General features: G+C 39.5%; 1 protein-coding gene across 6 annotated transcripts in view; it reads left to right on the top strand.

Annotated features, from left to right (window-relative positions):
* Positions 1 to 21,055, top strand: part of LOC145764953 (transmembrane and coiled-coil domains protein 1-like) — a 183,537-nt gene that overhangs the window by 48,869 nt on the left and 113,613 nt on the right. For all 6 annotated transcript variants that reach the window (XM_082576666.1, XM_082576667.1, XM_082576668.1 and 3 more), the window contains one exon: positions 9,289 to 9,439. In XM_082576666.1, coding sequence (XP_082432792.1) covers positions 9,289 to 9,439 — 151 coding nt within the window. The remainder of the gene's footprint in view (positions 1 to 9,288; positions 9,440 to 21,055) is intronic.

Here is a 21,055-nt window from a genome sequence, read left to right as displayed (position 1 = left end):
TACTGATGGGATAAGTCAGATTAATCACTAAACATTGATGTAGAATAAAAATTATATTTTTTTTACATTTTTTTCTTGTCTTGTTGATCTTTCAAAGTTTACCGCTTCAAACCCTGACGAATTCACCAAACAAAACCAGTTAAAACAAAGCTTAAACAAAATAAAATTTCCAAATTTTTTTTTTTATAAGTAGATTATCTATTTAAGAAACGTTTAGAGACAAATACTTTTTGATAACTACAAGAAAATGATTAGACATCGTAGAAAAAGTTCATGGTACACATATTATGTACCAACGGTCCTCAAAGGGTTAAGAGATCAATTTTTTAAATTTTTGCGTGTAGGATATAACCGTTCTTATTACATAACATTCCATGATCGTTGAAGTCGATGTCAAACCTTAGCGCCGCATAAAACAATGATGTCAGGTTAGCTAGGTGATAATAGCGGTAAGAGACGTTGTTAATGCAGGCAATATCTGCGACCAAAACCATTAAGCACCTTTTCTTTTATCGGTTTTCGATTTAATTCTCACACATTGCGAACAAAACAATATGTTCTGTTGAATCATAATTGATCTCACAAAGAGAAGACCTCGTTGAAAATAGCGCGTTTAGTTTAGCTGGTTAACTTAATATCGCAGTGAATAGTTGCGTGACTATTCCAGCAGCGTAACTTACTCTACCATCTACTTTGAAATGTTCATGCCAAATGAGAAAGCCATGCGATCAGCTGCTGTTGCGCAGCAAGAGCAAGCAACGTAGGCTATTTTTCGCTTTCGGCATTTTTTAAGTCCGTTTAAATGATCTAAATCTCTTTCGCGAAGTGTTTTATCTTTGAAACACCACATGTAATAACCATTTTTGTTGCCCCCCGGGCCATAACTTTACAGGGGGCACCGGCCCCCCGGAAGTCGGCACGTATGCTTCTAACACCGCCACCACCAGACTCCTTGAGCGGCTGGACACAAAGAAGCTTGAGCGATGGAACGAAGCTGTCCAAACCATCGACTTCTCACACTCAAGCCGCAAAGCATGGAGTATCATCAACAACGTCACTGGGCGCTCAGCAAGCTCCCCTTGTCAGTGCCTTGTTTCTGCTAATGCCATCGCTTCCCAGCTAGTGCAGAGCGGGGCCTACAAGACAAAGGACCGCAAGGCATCCCGCCTTGTTGCCAAGGAAGTATCTGCCCTGTGGCGAGTGGAAACACCAAAAAAAGAGGAAACAATCTCTGGAGACTTCACTCCAGAGGAATTTGCCACCACACAAGTCTCCAGGGCCGGATAAGATCTGCCCTGAGCTTGTGCTCCATGCTGGCCATGCCCTTAAGGCCTGGTTACGTAGATTCCTCTCTTCCTGCCTGCACCACCTCACAATCCCAAAAATCTGGAGAAGAGCTTTAGTAGTTGCGATCCCTATGCCTCACAAGCCACCAGAGGACCCAAGGAGTTATCGTCCGATATCCCTCCCCTGTGTTCTTTTCAAGATCCTCAAAAGACTGATCTATGCCCGCGTCAACCCAATCATCGACCCGCTCCTTCCAAAAGAGCAAGCTGGGTTTCGGTGCGGAAAATCCACCGTAGATCGGGTCACACTCTTAACCCAAGACATCGAGGATTGCTTTGAGGCAAAAAAGAAGGCCGGCGCTGTCTTTCTGGATCTTGTAGCTGCCTGTGATGCTGTGTGGCATCGCAGCCTTGCTTGCGGGCTGCTTCGCCTGCTTCCTGACCGGGGTCTGCTACTATTCGGTGAGTTCCTAACCTCTAACCCTAACCCCAAACCCCTAACCCTCAAACAACAATGATAATTAGGCTACGGTACCCAATAATTTAAAATTTTTTTTTTAAAAATCCGCCATTAAGGGATCGGACTCACCGAATCGGACTCACCGAAACGGGCCATCTGTCCTGACCGACATGTGATTATGGAACTTGTCGGGAATCGGGGCTTCGCCCTCGCCACCGGTGGCTCAAGGCCGGGCGGACTGGGGCGCCTGAAAAACGGCATCCCACAGGAATCGGTCCTGACTCCACTTCTTTTCAACATCTGCTCCCATGACCTGCCAACTGCGGTCTTCGCGGAATACGCTTGTGCGGACGACCTGGCAGTTCTCCACTCTGCAAAGTCGTGGGAAAATCTAGAAGACACCTTGAGCCAGGACATGAAAACTCTCTCAGCCTATCTCCAGAGCTGGCGACTGAAACTCAGCGAAACCAAAACTGTGGCAGCAGCTTTCCACCTCCATAATCGGGAAGCAGATCGTGAGCTACACGTCCAGAACAGCGGAAAATCTCTGTTCTTGTGCCCCGAACCAAGATATCTTGGGGTAACACTGGACAGATCACTCACATACCGCCACCATTTGGTGTCACTGCGCAAGAAACTCACATCCCGCAATTCTCACGCTGCGCTACTGAAGCGCCTGGCAGGCTCTAGCTGGGGGGCGAGGGCTGACACTTTGCGTATAGCAGCCTTAGCCCTTGTCTACTCTTCAGCAGAGTACTGTGCACCTGTTTGGTGCCGCAGTGCTCACTGCCATAACATCGACACTGCCATAAACAGCGCCCTGCGCACAGTGACCGGATGCCTGCGTCCCACACCATTGGACAATCTCCCCATTCTCGCTGGCATCCAACCCACTGAGCTTCGTGGCAAAGAAGCCACTCTGTCCCTCGGTCGACGAGCACTGGAGCCTAACCACCTTCTCCACCACAAGATCTCTGCCTTCCCAAATGAGCACCCCTGTCGACTGAAATCAAGACACCCATTCGTGCCAGCTGCTCAACTTATCAACAAAGCTGATGTACATGACATCTCTGCGGCTGCTTAGGTGGACCATAAATGGAGTTCAAACTGCCACCAGAATCTATTCGTTCATCCCTGACGCCGACACGAGCCCATCGGTTTTACACTACCAAGACAGGCATGGTTGCGCCTCAACCGTCTCCGTACAGGCATCAGACTTTTCCGCTCAGCCATACATCAATGGGGAATGGCCTCTTCCTCCTCTTGTGAATGTAGTGCCGAGGAACAGACCGCAGACCACATCATCAATGACTACACCATTTTCAAGCCACCTAACTGAGTGGAAGGTCTGGGCGTCATGGATGATGAAACCAAAGACTGGCTGCTCTCGAGTAGCCTTCCAGTGTAGTCCGGGAACATCATGAATCTGGGGTGGTAAAAGAATAGACCCTCGGCCCCAGAGGCTCACATGACGACGACAAGATAAAGTCTCAGCAAAAACGTGTCAAAAAAAAAAGACAGTTGCCAAACAGCATTTGACATAAAAGATCAAGTTAAAACCTAAGCGGCAGTTTAGAATAAACCTGGGTTTTTGCGTTACACGACCTGCATCCTTAGAAAGACTCTTCTCGAGTGCTGGATTAACAGCATCAAAACTGCGATTGCGGCTAGGGACAGTAGAATATCAGGATGCGCAACTACATCCGCTTTTGGCTTATCCGCAACACTAGAAGGGTTACGATTTTTTCTGATTTACAAAATAATGTACATTTTTATAGGTTATATAAGAAGAATGAAGTTGGTTTTAAAGTAATTTAAGGTTTTTAGTTGAAAACAAGCGAGCAACAAAGCGTGAAAAAAATGTCAAATTGGCAATTGACCCTTCTAATGTTGGCGGAACAACGGAGTTGCGCGTCCCGGTATCTACCGTCCCTATTGTGGCTCACTGGCGAGCATTTAGAAGCTTTAAACATTCTTCACTGCCACAAAGACATGCTCGCCTAGGCAGTTACTATTGTTTTTCGTTTAGTTGCCACTTTTCATTATGTGTCTTCAATAAAACCAGAATAAAAACTAAGCTTTTTGGCATTTTCTGACATTGAAAAAAATTATTCTAGAATAGGTATTCGAAATTCTAAATTCGAAAAATTATTCTAGAATAATTCTAGAATAGCTTACTCTTCTATTTTGCCCATCCCTAGGCGGCGCCCACCCTGCCGTGAAACGAGGGTGGGCAAAATATGTTTCGCCCACCCTGTTTTCGTGACACTTGTGAAGTGTTTGTTACAATTATTTTCGTTTTTGTTAAACGCTGAATTATCCAACCAACTGCAGGGCAACTTGTTTTACGCTATGTCTCTCACTAGGTATCCGACAGAACAAAGCAATTCCGCAACAACGCTGTGCTGAAAAAAGGCGGTACTTACTGCATTGTTGTTGCTACGGCAACTGCCACACGCTGGCAATTCCTGCTGAGAGAAAGCCACGTTTGATCTTTTCTCCGAATGGTTTCACTTTCGTTACGTCACAATCAAACTTCAGCATTGGGTTAGCGTAAGGGAATATGAATATGACATCATAATGAACATGACAATAAAATAACCGATACAGAGCCATTCCATTATAATACAACAAATCGATGCAACCACTAGGTTTCAGAATAAGATGGTTCAAACATATGTTGTAGCCCTCAAAAATTGAAGTCCATCAAAAAAAAAAATTTTCAAAATCGGACAAGCGGTTACCGAGTTAGAGACTTTTGGAATTTTGGACCGTCACTAGGTGGCGCACTCTTCTGTGTAACCAATTTTTGATTTTAGAAGCTATGCTCAAGCTAGAACGATGGTTGAAGTGTCTATTCCACCATTTTTGAGGATGCAGAATCCAAAAATGGCATTGTTTTTGGTCTAAATCAATTATTTTAGGAGTTATTGGACTTTTTCAAGTTTTTGGGCAAACCCCGAAAACCCCATGTGGGAAACGAGATACAAGGAAAAAAAAAACTTTTTTATGGTTGTTCATGAACCATATTAACTAGAGATAAAGTAATATAAGATGACAGTTCTATCCTTTTCGTTTTATTGCATGGCAAAGTTGCTCTCGAAAAAAAGTTGCTCCATAGATTTCCTTTATCTCCAACTGAAAGGTAGTGCTTGGCTACCAATTTGCTCAATATTAGTTCAAAATACAAATATTTCAGAGTTAATGACTACCATAAAAGAGAACCACTTTCACTCATCATTAGGGATGCCCAAAGTAGAATAATTGCCTATTCTAGAATTATTCTAGAATTTATTTTCGGATTTAGAATTTCGAATCCTATTCTAGAATCCTCGCCGTAAATTTTAACCTTTTCTTTTTATTGAGAAAATACACATAACGGCATGAAAAAGAAGCTTTGCAAAGCTATCATTTTAACAAGTTCTTAATCGTTCACAACAGTGATGAATTGCAATGTAGAACGTTTATCTCCTCCAGATGCTGCCCTGTCAGCCTTGTTTTGAGTTTTCCAACAGTCAGCCCAGCGCTTGAAAACGATCGCTCCAAAGAAGCTGATGTTGCTGGAATGGCCATGTATTTTGCAGCTAAATTGTGCAAAAGTGGGAAGTCTGCTTTGTTGCAAGACTTGCATGCATATTTTTTCAAAAAAAATTTTTTTTTTATAATTTTTTCTTTTCTCCGTATTATTTCCAAATCCAATTACCCGATAAAAAAGTGGTTTTTAGATTCGAATCTGGATGGATTCGAATCTCAAGGATTCGAAATTCTACTTTGGGCATCCCTACTCATCATCGGTCAAATATTTCACTGATGTGTTGTACTGAATGTAATATAAACATAATATAAACATGTTATACACTGAATGTAACATGTTTATATTATAACATTAAAGTGCCATTGCTAAATTGCTCATATCTCACAATCAATTAAGATGCTTTGTAATTTCCGTTTGGTCAATCTTCTTCGACTCCAGGTAGTAAGTAGACCAGTAAATAACAATTAGGCACACTGGCACTTATTTAAAAACTTTTTTATGCATGGATATGATACTCTTAGGCTATTTTGCAATTTACTCTCATTACAAATGTCTCCAATAAATATAAAAAGTGAACCAATTTTACTGCTACCGGTATGATCTATGATCCAAGACTCTGGATCTGGAGTGCTAAATGATTATCGCTACCATACCAGAAGAAATCTATTTACCAGTTCACACGAATTATGACAATATCAGCTATTAGGTGAAGTGCTTTTGCCTATTTGGAGGAAAGGATCATGAGCTGCCGGTATAAGATTTCAACATTTACTATCATTGGGTAGAACTGTAATCAGTGATTGCAAGCAACATGAAACGATAAATTATTTTAGTACCGGTACTGGTATATCATGATCATCGATATGATTAGAAACCTCACAGACTATTTCACCCCATATAGATTCAATTTGAATTGGCTTACTCAGGTTCATTTAATTATTTGTTACTATTGAAACATTGGTATTGGTAACTGGAGATGCTATAAAAACCATACGGTTTCATGAAACCGGCATTACTCCCGAAATATTTGTATGACAGGTAATCTGTTGGGCTTTTAACCACAATATGTGAGGTGCTTAAATAAACTGCATTACTGCACTTTTATTCACATTTTATCGAGCACGTTTTAAGAACATTGAAAAGCATAGCTTTCTAAAATCATAATAAACAGACACAAATGGCACAATTTCAAAGAAAATATTTTCAGAATAAATAATGCCAGTTGTTAGCCGAAATAATAAATTCTTCACCTATATTTGTTAATTATAGTTTTATGATGACCATGACTATGCTGTGTTCAGAAACTACAGGATTCAACTGTTGCTGAAAGAAAAAGAATCATTTATCTTGATTTTGAAAGGCTATACCAAACCGTCCTCACAATGACTAGCATTATAATTATAGTCTTATTACAATGATATCCAAAACAGACCTCACAAAAGAAAAGAGACTCGATCGAGCTAAAATTCATCTGAACAAAATGAGGTCAGGAATGAAGTCAATGACACAGGAGAAATCATTTTCTCAGATGAAAAATTGTTCAATGTCGAAGCAGTGTGTAACCGACAAAATGATGGTAGTATTCTTGCTAAGTCTTCTGCAGACATTCCTGACTCCATGAAAAAAGTTTTCATGCACCAGAAACCGTCTTCTATCATGGTGTGGGCCGCTGTCTCCAAAACCTGGAGGTCTCCCCTCATTTTTGTTCCACAAGGCGCTAAAGTTAACACCAATTCGTACATTGAAACAAGTTTGACTCCTGCCCTTGCAGAGGCTAAGAAACACTTCAAAAGGAAGCCATTCACATTCCAACAAGACGGTGCGCCATCCCACACGTCCAAGAAAACCCAGGAAAAGTGCCAGAACCATTTTCCTCATTTCTGGAGCAAGGAAGTTCGGCCACCCTCATCACCAGACCTGAATCCAATGGAATTTTGTGTTTGGTCCATTTTGGAGGCAGATGCCCGTGCTTCATCCCATGACTCAGTTGAGGCGATAAAGTGCTCTCTCAAAAAAGCATGGGGCAAAATACCCCAAGAAACCCTACGTAAAGCGGTAGAGAGTTTCAGAAGTAGACGTGAGCGTGTTATTCAGGCCAGAGGGGAACACATTGAATATTAAAACTTTGTACGATTGTTAGTTACTGTCTTGGCCATACACCGTTAAAATATTTTGCGATTTTATTCACTATTTGCAGAAATATTACACTTTAAAGCAGTCCAAGGACTTTGTCTGCACCCTGTAAATGGCACAACTCATCACTCTGTAAGCATACTGCACTTAACAAGTTTTTATGATGCTGTACAGAGTTGACTTAAACAAAAAATTAAAATGTTCTTTTTTTGTTACATTATAGTTCTCAGTATTTAGGATATTTATAACAATGCCATCTGTGATGAAACAAAGTTTTTATTGAAATAGCAGTATATATAAAGAGCAGAATTTTATTTGAATTTTACTAATCAAAGTTTAACATCTGCAGCTTGTATTTCAAAAAGGGTAGAACTGTCATCTTATATTACTTTCTCTATAGTTAATACGGTTCAGGAACAACCATACATAAGCTGTTTTTTTTAGTATCTTGTTTCCCACATGGGGTTTTTGGGGTTTGCCCAAAAATTTGAAAAAGTCCAATAACTCCTAAAATAACTGGTTGTTGTGTTGCCAGCCATTTACTATTCTCATATAGTTTCAACTTAAGGTTAGAAAGGCCTTGTGCATAGGCTAAATTTGTTATGTTTTGATATTTTTCAGAACTTATTGTAAGTGTTCAAGTATGCTGAGAACTGTACAAAGCTAAACACATCGGTGAAATATTTGACCGATGATGAGTGAAAGTGGTTTTCTTTTATGGTAGTCAATAACTCTGAAATATTTGAATTTTGAACTAATTTTGAGCAAATTGGTAGCCAAGCACTACCTTTCAGTTGGAGATAAAGGAAATCTATGGAGCAACTTTTTTTCGAGAGCAACTTTGCCATGCAATAAAACGAAAAGGATAGAACTGTCATCTTATATTACTTTATCCCTAGTTAATATTGTTCATGAACAACCATAAAAAAGTTTTTTTTTCTTGTATCTTGCTTCCCACATGGGGTTTTCGGGGTTTGCCCAAAAACTTGAAAAAGTCCAATAACTCCTAAAATAATTGATTTAGACCAAAAACAATGCAATTTATGGATTCTGCATCCTTGAAAATGGTGGAATAGACACTTCAACCATCGTTCTAGCTTGAGTATACCCTCCGAAATCAAAAATTGGTTACACAGAAGAGTGCGCCACCTAGTGACGGTCCAAAAATTCAAAAGTCTCTAACTCGGTAACCGCTTGTCCAATTTTGAAAATTTTTTTTTAGTTAGATTGCAAATTTAAAAGACAGTAACATATCAAAAATGGAGCAAAAAGTGGGATACCATGGTTGCATATTTTTTGAAAATTTGTTGTATTATAATGGAATGACTCTACATGCAAACTAAAGACGTACTAAAACAATCGCTTTTTACAAATCTTTTCTCACAAACTTGTTGCTGGGTATAAATTTGGGGCACCGCGTGATGTTGTCATTTCATTATTGAAAAGTTAAACATGAAGCAAACTCAAACTAAGATCGCAAGGCGCAAGAAAGCAAACATCAAACCTATTAAAGCTTAATTGCTGCAGCGACGCTAAACACAGTCTTTGTGAGAAAGACTAACCATTGCGAATTTGCGAACATACACAATTACACATTCAATGAAATCTGTGTGAAAACTCTCGCCCACCCAGAATTCCTGTCTTCTAAGAAAAAATCGACGCCTATGCTGGTAGTAATGGAAAACTAAGGGGTAACTCCATATTTCCTATAACTCCGAGTTCACACACTGGAGCCTTTCCCACCGGTTGCAGTTTTAACATCATGCCTAGGACAGACAACCACTGGTTTAAACTTTAGATAAAAAAACTATTGATTTATTTTCTTAGTTTCTAGCTTTTTAGTTTTATTATGCTGCATTTGGTTTCTTTTGCAGATGGATTTAAACGAGAAAACCAATTTTACAGAGAAGGCAAACATCTCGCCCATTAATTTGACCTCTTCCTCTTCAGTACCAACAACGGAAACTGTGGTGCAGGACTCTTTTCATTCAACTCCACCCCTTTTGCTAGATGCAAGTAGTACGGGTATGGTTTAGATTTATAACTTACTAATATACCTGATATACTATAGGCAGGGTTGTTGAAAAGGAGCGATCTTCCTGGCATCAGCACTACCTGACTACTCACTATAGAACAGCGAGCATTGTGTTTCGCTAACCATACCGGTGTAGCCTCCACACTAGCCATCAAGACTTCTCCAAAAATGAGTGTAGCAGGAACTCAGCGATAGACACGTGTTTCGCCCATGAGGCTGGGCTCATCAGTACCGCACCACTAATTCCTGCCACATAGTTCTCAATCGCTGCTTTTATCAGTCAATTGAATTCTTACCTTTGTGGAAAGAAAACAACTAAACCAACTGTCGCCAAGGATATGCACTGTTGAAAAGGAGCGATCTTCCTGGCGTCAGCACTACCCGACTACTCACTATAGAACAGCGAGCATTGTGTTTCGCTAACCGTACCGGTGTAGCTTCCACACTAGCCATCAAGACTTTTCCAAAAACATGTGTTTCTCGGCAGTCGAGTGTAGCAGGAACTCAGCTATGCGAAACAGTATGGTTAGCCAGTTCATTCTCTCTTAATATCCATGTTTCGCTGCCATACAATATTTCAGACTTTTCAGACTACTACAATATTTCAGACTCTCAGATGTACTTACACCACTTATTGTAATTGATAAAAATAAGACAAAATAAGGACTGAAAGCAAAAACAAAAACATTGCCGGACAACAATTTTTTCTAAGACATTGCTCTTTAAAGTAAGGATAAATCTTGGAAATAAGGACGGTATTGGCAACCCTGGCTATAGGGCTAGGCAGATACTTGATAAATCGGCACTGAGCTTTTCTTGAAAAAACTACTCATCTGTTCTGGTATATGCTCCAGGTTTGTAGCAAGATACGCAATTGTCCACACATCTGAAACTAAGGAAAACTTGCAAACACATGGATCCGGGCTTTCAGACATCAAATCGCAATAACACTCGTAGAGAGACTCGACGACAACGATTTCTAGCCATGTCTAATTGTGTGTGTAAAAAATGAAACTCACTATTGCGTATTCCAGAAGTTGTCCAAAGGAGTGTTGTAATCTTGGAATCTTTGTACAGGGTTGTTCCATTATATTTCAACGAACCCCAAACTCCCTGTTTGAAAATTTTGTTTTTGATGATTGATTTGGTAAGGGTTTGACATACTAATGCTAACAAAAAAAAAATTTTTGAAATCGGACAACCGGTTAGTGAGATAGTGAAACTCATCACTAGATGGCATATGTGAGCTCCAAAATTTATGTCTTAATTTTGGGAGCTATACTCCACCTAGAAATTTGATGTTGGTGTCAAATCATATGTTTTAAGGGTCAAGGAATCTAAATTTGAGGTTAAATTGATGATAAATCCACAAGAAAACAATGTTTTTAAAGATTTAAAGGAGATAAATGGGGCCCCCAAATGGGGATGAAGGACAGTATGAAATTTTTGAACAAAGATATTTTTGGATAGCTAAGGTTGCATGTTTCTTTTTTAATAAGTAATTGGACTTACAATTGATAAGATCATGAAAAAAAATGTAAAATTATACCTGGCATTTCCAACTAGAATGTATAAAAAAAAAAATCAATTAATTATCATGCCTGGTGTACTGTATAATATTGTATCATTGCAGCTTCTAATCACATAAAACTACTAATTTTGTACTCGACATGAATTATTGTATAAATGTATAGTTGTATACTGTATATATGTATACAATGATATGTGCCCAGCCCTGTCACAAACATTAGGCGACAAAGCAAAAGTTACAAATTAAAAAGTACAGCATGTCACAACAACAAAAAAGATACAGTTTATGGTACTAGTACCAATATAAGCATCTAGTGATTCTGTTGCCTGGATACATCTTTTGGCTCATGTGGTAGGAGTGCTGATATGGTAATTGCAAGATTGCTGGCTCGCCACCAGTTTGATACCAGAGCTTGAAAATATGTTTGTTGTGTCCTTGGGAAAGACACTTCAAATAGATTTACAATGGGGCCAAGCAGCCTACCCGTCGTGGTAGCCCAGTCTGACTAAAGACTTGCAAACTGAACCCTAAAAAGGTTGCCTTTGTGTGTTAAGTGGTCAGACAAGCATGGGGTGCCTCTGGTTCATATACATACAATCCATACATACAACTGGTTAATGGTTATGAGTACATTTTAAAACCTCATGTCATAATAGCAAACAATTGTACAACATTATCCAATTCTCCCTTGTCAAAGTTGTATGTTCTGGCATTTTGAGTTGTGGGAGGACTGATTTTTGCAATGATTGAATTGCAATCCACCCAACATTTATCTTCTTTTGGTGCCCAGATAAAATTCTGTAAAGATCCACTTAGCTGGCATGCATAAAGTTGACAAGCACATCTGCATGTTCTTCACTTGCTTCTTCCACTAAACCAAGCCACCAACAGTGGTTATACTTGCATGCTATATATGTCATTGGTGCAACATCAGATGCACTGTACTTGCGTGCTTTTCTGAAAAAGCAGTGCTTGCCAGCAAATGTTGAATCATCAGATGTTCGTTCTTCTTGTTCCTGGGATGGTTTTTCCCAACAAAAAACGGTCTGCCAATTGTTGCCGGTGATCAGTCAATTCATTTTTGGAAATATAATAGAGTGTAACGCTTTTTATGCTTTCTTGGCAATATTGATAAACTGCTTCTGCTGTCAAAATCTGGTTTGTTGTTGGACGAGACAAGCTTGCACTTCGTAATTGGCGCTTCACAATGCCTCCAACACCATCGCAAGGAGATTTACCATGGCTGGAAGCAAAGAATGACCTACTAGCACTGATTTTGAAATCTTCTTTATGAAATGTAAGATTCAGCATGTTTTTAAAATTCTTATATTGTGCAGCACGGGTCTGCTACTATTCGGTGAGTCCGATTCGGTGAGTTCCTAACCTCTAACCCTAAAACGGCAATGATAATAAGGCTACGGTACCCGGTAATTTAAAAAAAAAAATTGAAAAAACTCACCGAATAGGGATCGGACTCACCGAAACGAGCCATTTCGGTGCAGCACAGTCATCTAAAAAATATTCCACATGTTGTATCTGGGGGAGATTGGATTCAAATAACTACACAAAATGTTTTGAAGATAGTGCACAAAGCAAGTATCGTGAATTAGATCATTTGAAATAGCACAAAAGGATTGGGACTGTACCTCTGTGCCATTTCGAAAGTACAAAACTAAAGGATGAAGAGTGCAGTAATCCTTACACCAATGAAAAGACTGTATTTCATCTTGAATAACAAACTGGAAATTTTCAGCAAAATCTCCCAACACAAGTGCTTCATCCGGTTGCAACATGCTCTTTCGGTCTTTCAAATAACTTGACTGACTCTTGGCTATATAAAAAGGACCAGTTAAATCATCAATTTTAGTGCTCAATAAACCAATGTACTCTGTTACAGGCAAGCATTGTGTGATTAGAGTCGTTCTGTCTGTTGAAACCCATTGTTGAAAGCTAATTTCTTCATCCAAATCATAAACTTTAAAACCTGAAAAATAATCGAGTGTCCTTCGTGGTTGACTCCTGAAAAATCAGAATGTCTTCAAGTTCATCTAATAAATAGTAGTCCAAATTCCAGATCAATAGTTGGAAAGAAAAGTCCCACAAATAAGAAATTGTTTTAGTTGGTGTGAAACCTGAAAAACTTTTATTTGCAGAAATGCAAGATATTGTGGTTTTTAATCTTTTTCTTGACTCAGATTTCTCTTCAGACAAAAAATTGATAATTTTGAAAAATTTAGGTTGCATTATTTAAAGACTGAAAATTCTTGTGAAGATCACAATTGTAATCAAAAAACATCATATTGGTGTATGGTTTAAGGTATGTAGATGACATGCTAAAAATAATTTTTTCTTTTCATTCAATCCTTCATCCCCATTTTGGGGTCCCCATTAGTCCCCCTTAAAATAAAAAATATTAAGAAACAATGTTTTCTTGTGGATTTATCCTTAATTTAACCTCAAATTCAGATTCCTTGACCTTTAAAACATTGGATTTGACATCGACAGACGAATTTCATTAAAACTTCAATATCTCACCACCAGGTGGCCCGATTTCAATTTTTTTTTTTTTATTAGCATCATTATGTCAAACCCTTACCAAATCAATCAACAAAATTAAGTTTTCCAGACATAGGGTATAAAATTGCTAAAAAATTTGTTGAAATATAATGGAACAACCCTACACATAAAGCGGTGCAATAAAACTACAACAGGGTCATCAATAATTAGCGTTATAACTTCAAACAACTGTATTTAACAAATGGTAGACAATTTTGGAGTAATAAATAGAGATGTACTGATATATCGGTATCGGCTATATCGGCCATTTTTTTAGTATCGATATCGGCAAAATTTGGCCGATACTGTAGTCAATACTAAACTTGTAAGAAAAAGCCGTTTGCTGCGGATTTTCTGCAGAAGCAAAGATATAGATTTTTTAAAGTTGTAACTAACGTCACATTGATGTAGAAAAATAGCAACCTGTTCAAATTTTTGATACCTCACACTCCCATGACTTATTGCGCGCTCCTTTTGGCATTGGTTGCTTGCAGTGATTCTTTCACTTAAACAAAACGTTTCGTTTCAGCAGTTTTGCGTTGTTCGATTCTTAAGTTCTGAAAGAGACTCAGTTTCTCCAATATTTATCATTTGTGTTTCTTTTTTACGATCAGCAGAGTGTAAAACTTGTAAAAGTTTTTCATCCATGAGACGTGGTAGGCACTTTAACGTAACACACTGTTTAAAAAAATGTACACGCAAATCAGCTGATTTCAGTCATGTGGTTCAACACGCGATATTCTGATCGTCTTTACCGAAAAATTTTGATACAAAGAAATTTAACTAATTACATCACCAAAACTAGCATGGCCTAATGGGTTAAGGCAAAGGAGTAGTAATTTCGATTGCGTGTGTTCGATGCTAATATCATTTTTTCTTCTGCTAATGAACTGAGTGCAAGAAGGATCTTAAGACTGCAATCAATGGAGTTTATAAGGAAAATTGTGACAAAAACACCATTGATGTCATATACGTTACGCATTATTGCGTTATGAATTCGAACAGTGTGGTAGGTTAAAGTGCCTACCATACGACGTCATGCATGAAATATCTCAAATCGGCGTAATGACGTGACATCATCTAAACATTTTATCAAATAATAAATAACAAATTCGATCGTCACAACTGGTTTGGTTGTGGTAAACAAATACGTTTTGAGTTTGAAGTTCAGTGAAATAAAATATCTATTAATTGATATGTAATAACAGGCAAATCCTATATCAACAATACGTCCATATTTTTTAAGGTTTGTGTCAGCTCCAGAGATCAGTAGGCAACAACAAGACCTTTTACTGATTGGTTCAGTGAGGATTCGTGGTCCCATTGCTCTTATTTTTAGTGAATAGACTCGTTTTCAATTCATTCTTATAAGACATTAGCGTGATGAAGAAATATGTGATAAGGTTGGAAGACATAACGTCATGTATTTTCAATACAAATTGCATTTTAAAATTTATTCTTTTGTTCATAGTCATATGTTCATAGTCGTAATCTGCCATGACATGGTTTAAGCTTGATGAGTTTATTACAACGAAAGGTGGAAATTAAATCACTAACTTGCCAGTCTAGTCCGGGAGCGAGGATGGTTGACCCTGCATTGTTGTATTAAGTTTTTTTTACTGTTGATTTTGGTAGCAAACGATCTCTATTTTCAGAAACTGCTTGATGACATGTTGTCACCTTTGGGCAATTTGAGAAATTCAAGATGGCGTCCAAGATGGCCGCCATTACCTATAAATGACCATAACTCCCTATCCATTCACCTTAGGAAGGTGATTTTTGTCTCTATACCTAAGTTGTAAGGGTCAAGCTATTCATTAGAACTAATTATTATCTTAATATCGTATTACATAATGGTAATTTTCAAGATGGCGTCCAAGATGGCCGCCATTACCTATAAATGACCATAACTCCCTATCCATTCATCTTAGGAAGGTGATTTTTGTCTCTATATTTAAGTTGTAGGGGTCAAGCTATCCATAGAACGAAGTATTATCTTAATATCGTATTACATAATGGTAATTTCCAAGATGGCGTCCAAGATGGCCGCCATTACCTATAAATGAGCATAGCCTACCTCCCTGTAGCCTAAATCCCATGTAAATATCATATTGTAGTAGACGGGCACTAATAATTCACTATTGTCTTTTTAGGTGCTGCCCGTCAGGGCCCGATTAACCATGATGCACATGAGGCACAGGCTTCAGGCCCCCTGGTTTTAGGGGCCCCCATTTTTTTACATTAGTACCGCATGCGTAGGTAGTGAAAGTTGTTGTGCCAGTGTGTGCTCAGTTGTTATTTTTGAGTAACAATTTCAAATTGTGTAACGATTTTGCAGTAACAGTTGAGCACTCCTGCTCTGCATTGAAAGCGATTGCCAATAGGGGCCCCTAAACTTAGCTGTGCCTCGGGCCCCCGTCAGCCTTAATCAAGCCCTGCTGCCCGTAGCCTATAGACTATAGTATAGTATGACGATCACCAATAGTGAAACATGAATGGAGAACAGTGCTTTTTCCTGTCCAAATTTGGATGTGAGAATAAGGCTGAACCGTTGAAAGACACTGGTCCTGTCAGTATTCAAAACTTTATCAAGCATAGCAAAATCTATGGGGATAGGTATCATGAACTTCTTGATAAAAACATTGGGGGAAAATCCTGAATGCACAGTTAAATGTCACAGAAACTGTGCTTCAAAATACACTTCAAACCTCCAGGTTCAAAGGCAAAAAAGGAAGAATCCAGAAAGTTACTCGTTTTACATTCCGCCTAAGACCAGGAGACGGTCATCACTACCAGGGTTTATCTTCAAAGTACATTGTTTGTTTTGTGGTGAAACTTGTGTGCTTGAAAAATATCCGAAACACCCAAAACGTTGGCGACCAGCATATTTATGTCGGGAAATAGGCAGCGCAAGTGGCAAGAAGTCACTCGAGCAAACTATACGTAAAGCCTGCGAACGGCGTCAAGATGAGCTATCAGAAGTTGTGCGACAAAGGGTAGATAGCACTGTAAGTGACCTTCACGCAGCTGATGCCAGGTATCATGTGGATTGCCGAAATAGCTTCTTGTCAGAAAAAATGTGGCTTCAGCTGCAACCAAGTCTGATAGCCAAATTATTATTGATCGTGCCTTTGAATCACTTGTTGTAATGACCAAAGACTCATCCGGCTTCCTGAATTCAGTTGAGTTGCATGAAGCATACAAAGAATTCGGAAGTGATAGTCTCACACGTCGTTTGTCCCAAACTAGATTTACGCAAGGGTGATTTGCCTGCAGGTTATTGGGCTGGACAAGGTTGTGCTTGGTCATGAACTTGCGTCAGTTTCAACATCCATGTTTGATGATACTGGAGATATGAGGGTTGCGAAATCTAAATCTACCTTAAAGAAAATTCTCCAAGTTGAGGTGTCTGATAGAGTTGCTGGCAGCGCAGAAGGTTCTACTAACCGCTTCCAAAAACAAGAAGCAACTGATAGTTGATGATTTTGTCCAGGATAAGAAGTTGCATGAGGACAACACACAACATCATAAGTTAGTGGTAACAGGAGCAGATCCGGTGCCAATCAAAATCAGTGAAGGTGGAGTTGTCATCTCACGGGCAGATCTGTTAACTTCACACGAAGAAGCAGATAACGTCATTGTTCAACAGGTCTTGAGTGGTGCCGCGCAAAATGAAAAAGCAAAATCACTGTCGTTGCCGATGACACTGACGTCTTTGTACTGTTGCTGCATTATCATCACATGGCAAATCTCAAGAATGTTGTATTGATGGAGTCCCCAATCAAAGGAAGCACGATGCTTGATATAAGAAAAAAACTGTACAGAAGCATTTTCAGGTAGTCAAATGACTACTCACGGCACATGCACTTTCTGGCTGTGACATCGTCGCCTCCAATTTCAAAATTGGGAAGGCTACTGCATTCAAAACACTTCGATAGATCAAACGAAATATGGTTGGGTAAAGGATGACCAAAACAAGTCCCTTCAACCAGTCACCCTACCTGATGAAGTCGAACTAGCCCCAGAGATGGTACGACGTCTAATAAAATATGGATGCCATAGTACTACTCCATAAAGTTTACGTGCATGTACCATTGTGTATGTAATACGATATTAAGATAATACTTCGTTCTATGGATAGCTTGACCCCTACAACCGAAGTTTAGAGACAAAAATCACCTTTCTATGGTGAATGGATAGGGAGTTATGATCATTTATAGGTAATGGCGGCCATCTTGGACGCCATCTTGGAAATTACCATTATGTAATACGATATTAAGATAATAATTAGTTCTAATGGATAGCTTGACCCCTACAACCTAGGTATAGACAAAAATCACCTTCCTAAGGTGAATGGATAGGGAGTTATGGTCATTTATAGGTAAAGGCGGCCATCTTGGACGCCATCTTGAAAATTACCATTATGTAATACGATATTAAGATAATAGCCTACTTAGTTCTAATGGATAGCTTGACCCCTACAACCTAAGTAGCCTATAGAGACAAAAATCACCTTCCTAAGGTGAATGGATAGGGAGTTATGGTCATTTATAGGTAATGTCGGCCATCTTGGACGCCATCTTAGAAATTACCATTGTGTATGTAATACGATATTAAGATAATAATCAGTTCCAATGGATAGCTTGACCCCTACAATGTAGGTATAGAGTCAAAAATCACCTTCCTAAGGTGAATGGATAGGGAGTTATGGTCATTTATAGGTAATGGCGGCCATCTTGGACGCCATCTTGAATTTCTCAAATTGCCCAAAGGTGACAACATGTCATCAAGCAGTTTCTGAAAATAGAGACCCTTGGTTACCAAAATCAACAGTAAAAAAAACTTAATACCGCAATGCAAGGTTAAGAGGAAAAATGGCGTTTGGCTCCCAGACTAGTCGTACTCTTGAATTTATGGGAGCTGCTGACGTTATGGAAAAATGGCCAAAACTCACCAGTCCCAAAGAGGAATTATGGGGCTTTTTTTTGGTGGGGCCCACATCACCAATCGAACCTCCTGACAAAGTTTCAGCTTAATAGTAGTCGGCTGCGTAGCCGAGTGGTGAGAACGTCTGCGCAACGTTCGAAAGGACGTGGGTTCGACACCGCTCCAGAGCACGCAGCTGTGTCGGCGAAAGACAGTTAAAATCAAGCCAAAATAAGGGGAGCAGCTGACTCAAAGACTATATGTCACTTCGCTGCTCCCTGTCGTCTGTTGTATCGCATCTGTGATCGCAGTGTACTGTATGTTATCGCAATGGGCGCAAATAAAAAAAAAGCATGATTATAATATTATTTTTTTCCCGGTCAAATCGTTCAACGACTGGACTGTAGCCATAAAAGTGTCTGTTTTTGTTATCATAACTCCTTTACTCCCAGCAATGCTTGTGCAGGTTGTAAGTTAGTGAAGACAAAGTTTATATATTTTTTTATTATAATAAGGTATGTTCTCTAGAAATAGCTTGTTCAATCACATCTTCTACACTCAAAACGCATCCCACTGATCAACGTGCATTCAGGACACTGAATAGAATTGCTTATTACTCTCTTGCCACATATTGCGCGTAGATTCCTATCATTGACTGCCAATACCTCATTTATACATTATATTCTTATTTTCATTGCTTTCATATTATACACATTCACTTTTAAACCTTTATTTTCCAATACATTTTTCCATTTGACATACTTTTTTTTTCATCTCTTTCCAACAGTTTCCCATAAGCGCTAAATCGTCAGGGTACAATTTTTTTTCATTGTTATCCAATTTATTTGTTAAAGCAGGGATGTGCACACTTGCAGCACTGATGGGCCAAATGCACATAATCATCTTAGTGCGAGGGCCACAACTGTGTTCCTCATAGATTATGCAGTGACTAGCACGAAAACAGTGATTTTTTTGTAAATAAAAGTCCATAGTATTCCAGGCACATTTACTTCTACACAAAGTTTTAAATCGATTTAATAGAACATTTGCAGCTCTGCCGTCCAGGTGGAGGCTCTTTGTTGGCAAGTTGTTTTTCATCTGCTTATGTGCAGATGGTACTCACAAGGTGGGGTACAAAGAGTCACTTGTCGTCTAAAATTCAAACTAATCTGAAGAACACAAACCTGAAGTTATTGTGGTATAATAAAGATCCTGATCCTACTAGTACGCCGTGATGTAATGGTTTTGGAAATTTAAATGATCCTGTTCTGATCCGGCTCGAAGCAATTTTTCTGGCGGCGAAACACGTCTGACTGAAGCAAGCTGTGCGGCAGCCAATCACAAGCACATGGCGGCCATTGAAACTTCGATGATCGTTATTCACTTTGACTCAGCGTTGCCAAATTCTCAAATAGGTTTGTCACCAGAAATCTCATTAAATTTCACCAGATGCCACAAAATTACACCAGATTTTCAAATCTTATAAAACGTAGCTACAAACCTGATCTAGCACATTATTATGTCATCAATGATAATTTCAGCGGAAATGTTTCAAAGACACATGCTCAGCCCTCGAAATTAGCTTCCATCTACGACGGCAAAAACATTGCCGTCGCCAAATCAGCAAACCTTGGATTGCGGCAGCAATTGCCGTATGCTTTAATCAAACGAAATTTCATGCACTTCTTCATCGTGCCACACGGCGGTAGCCCAGAGTATAACGCAAGTTATTTTATGCGCTGACAATGCTCTTGTGAACTGTAAAAAGTTTGCAACCTTACAAATACTGGCTTAATTGTTACGCAAAAGTTATTTCATCGAATAAATGGTTCTCGGCACTCGGCAGTAAAGAAAAGTAATGCTTCCGATCATATGGCATCGCGCGTTCATGAAAGGACTGTTTTGCGTCTTCAAGTATTCCAGTGACGACGCGACAACCTCATCCTTCGATGATTCCGACTCTGACTAGTTCTTTATCCAACAGGCTTTGTGTTGCTCGCAGTATCCTAATTGTGCCGAAATTATGTGAGTGTATACGTAAATCGAGGCAATCTTCTCGCAATGAGCTATTGATTTGTTACCCAGTCTTCGAAATTAGCCTCGGCAATTGCCGAGGTGATTGCCGATGCAGATGCATGAATGGTGCATTAGCGTCGGCAATAAAAATGCCGAGGCCACAGGAGCGGTGGTAAGGTTAGGGTTAGACATTCCTCCCAGTCATTATGCCACAGCCATAGATTTGTTCCTTAGTCAACACACTGATGGAGCTCTGCGAAAGAGGCTTGTGGATAGGTATCAAAGCACGAAAGTCGCAAAACGTAAACGCTCCATTGCGAACGGCGAAGACAGTGTAGATTTACACTTTTACAGCCAAGCGATGAGCCTCTTGATGTGTCTGATGACGCGACAACCTCATCCTCCGATACAGCCGCTGACACAGCCACTTACACAATACTCGGCAATAATCCAGCAGTAACTAAATATTTTGTGAAGAAAGGGGGCGTTCTTCCCGGCTATCAGCACAAGGCTGAGCACTCACTAGTACAGCGAGCAGTTGCGACTCGCTAACCATAACGGTGTAGCTTCCACGCTA

This window comes from Aplidium turbinatum, chromosome 2 (assembly GCF_918807975.1).
Source record: "Aplidium turbinatum chromosome 2, kaAplTurb1.1, whole genome shotgun sequence".
In the NCBI taxonomy this organism is placed as follows: domain Eukaryota; kingdom Metazoa; phylum Chordata; class Ascidiacea; order Aplousobranchia; family Polyclinidae; genus Aplidium; species Aplidium turbinatum.
The sequence above is the reverse complement of the archived record's forward strand: the minus strand, read 5'-3'. Positions and strand labels throughout refer to the sequence as shown.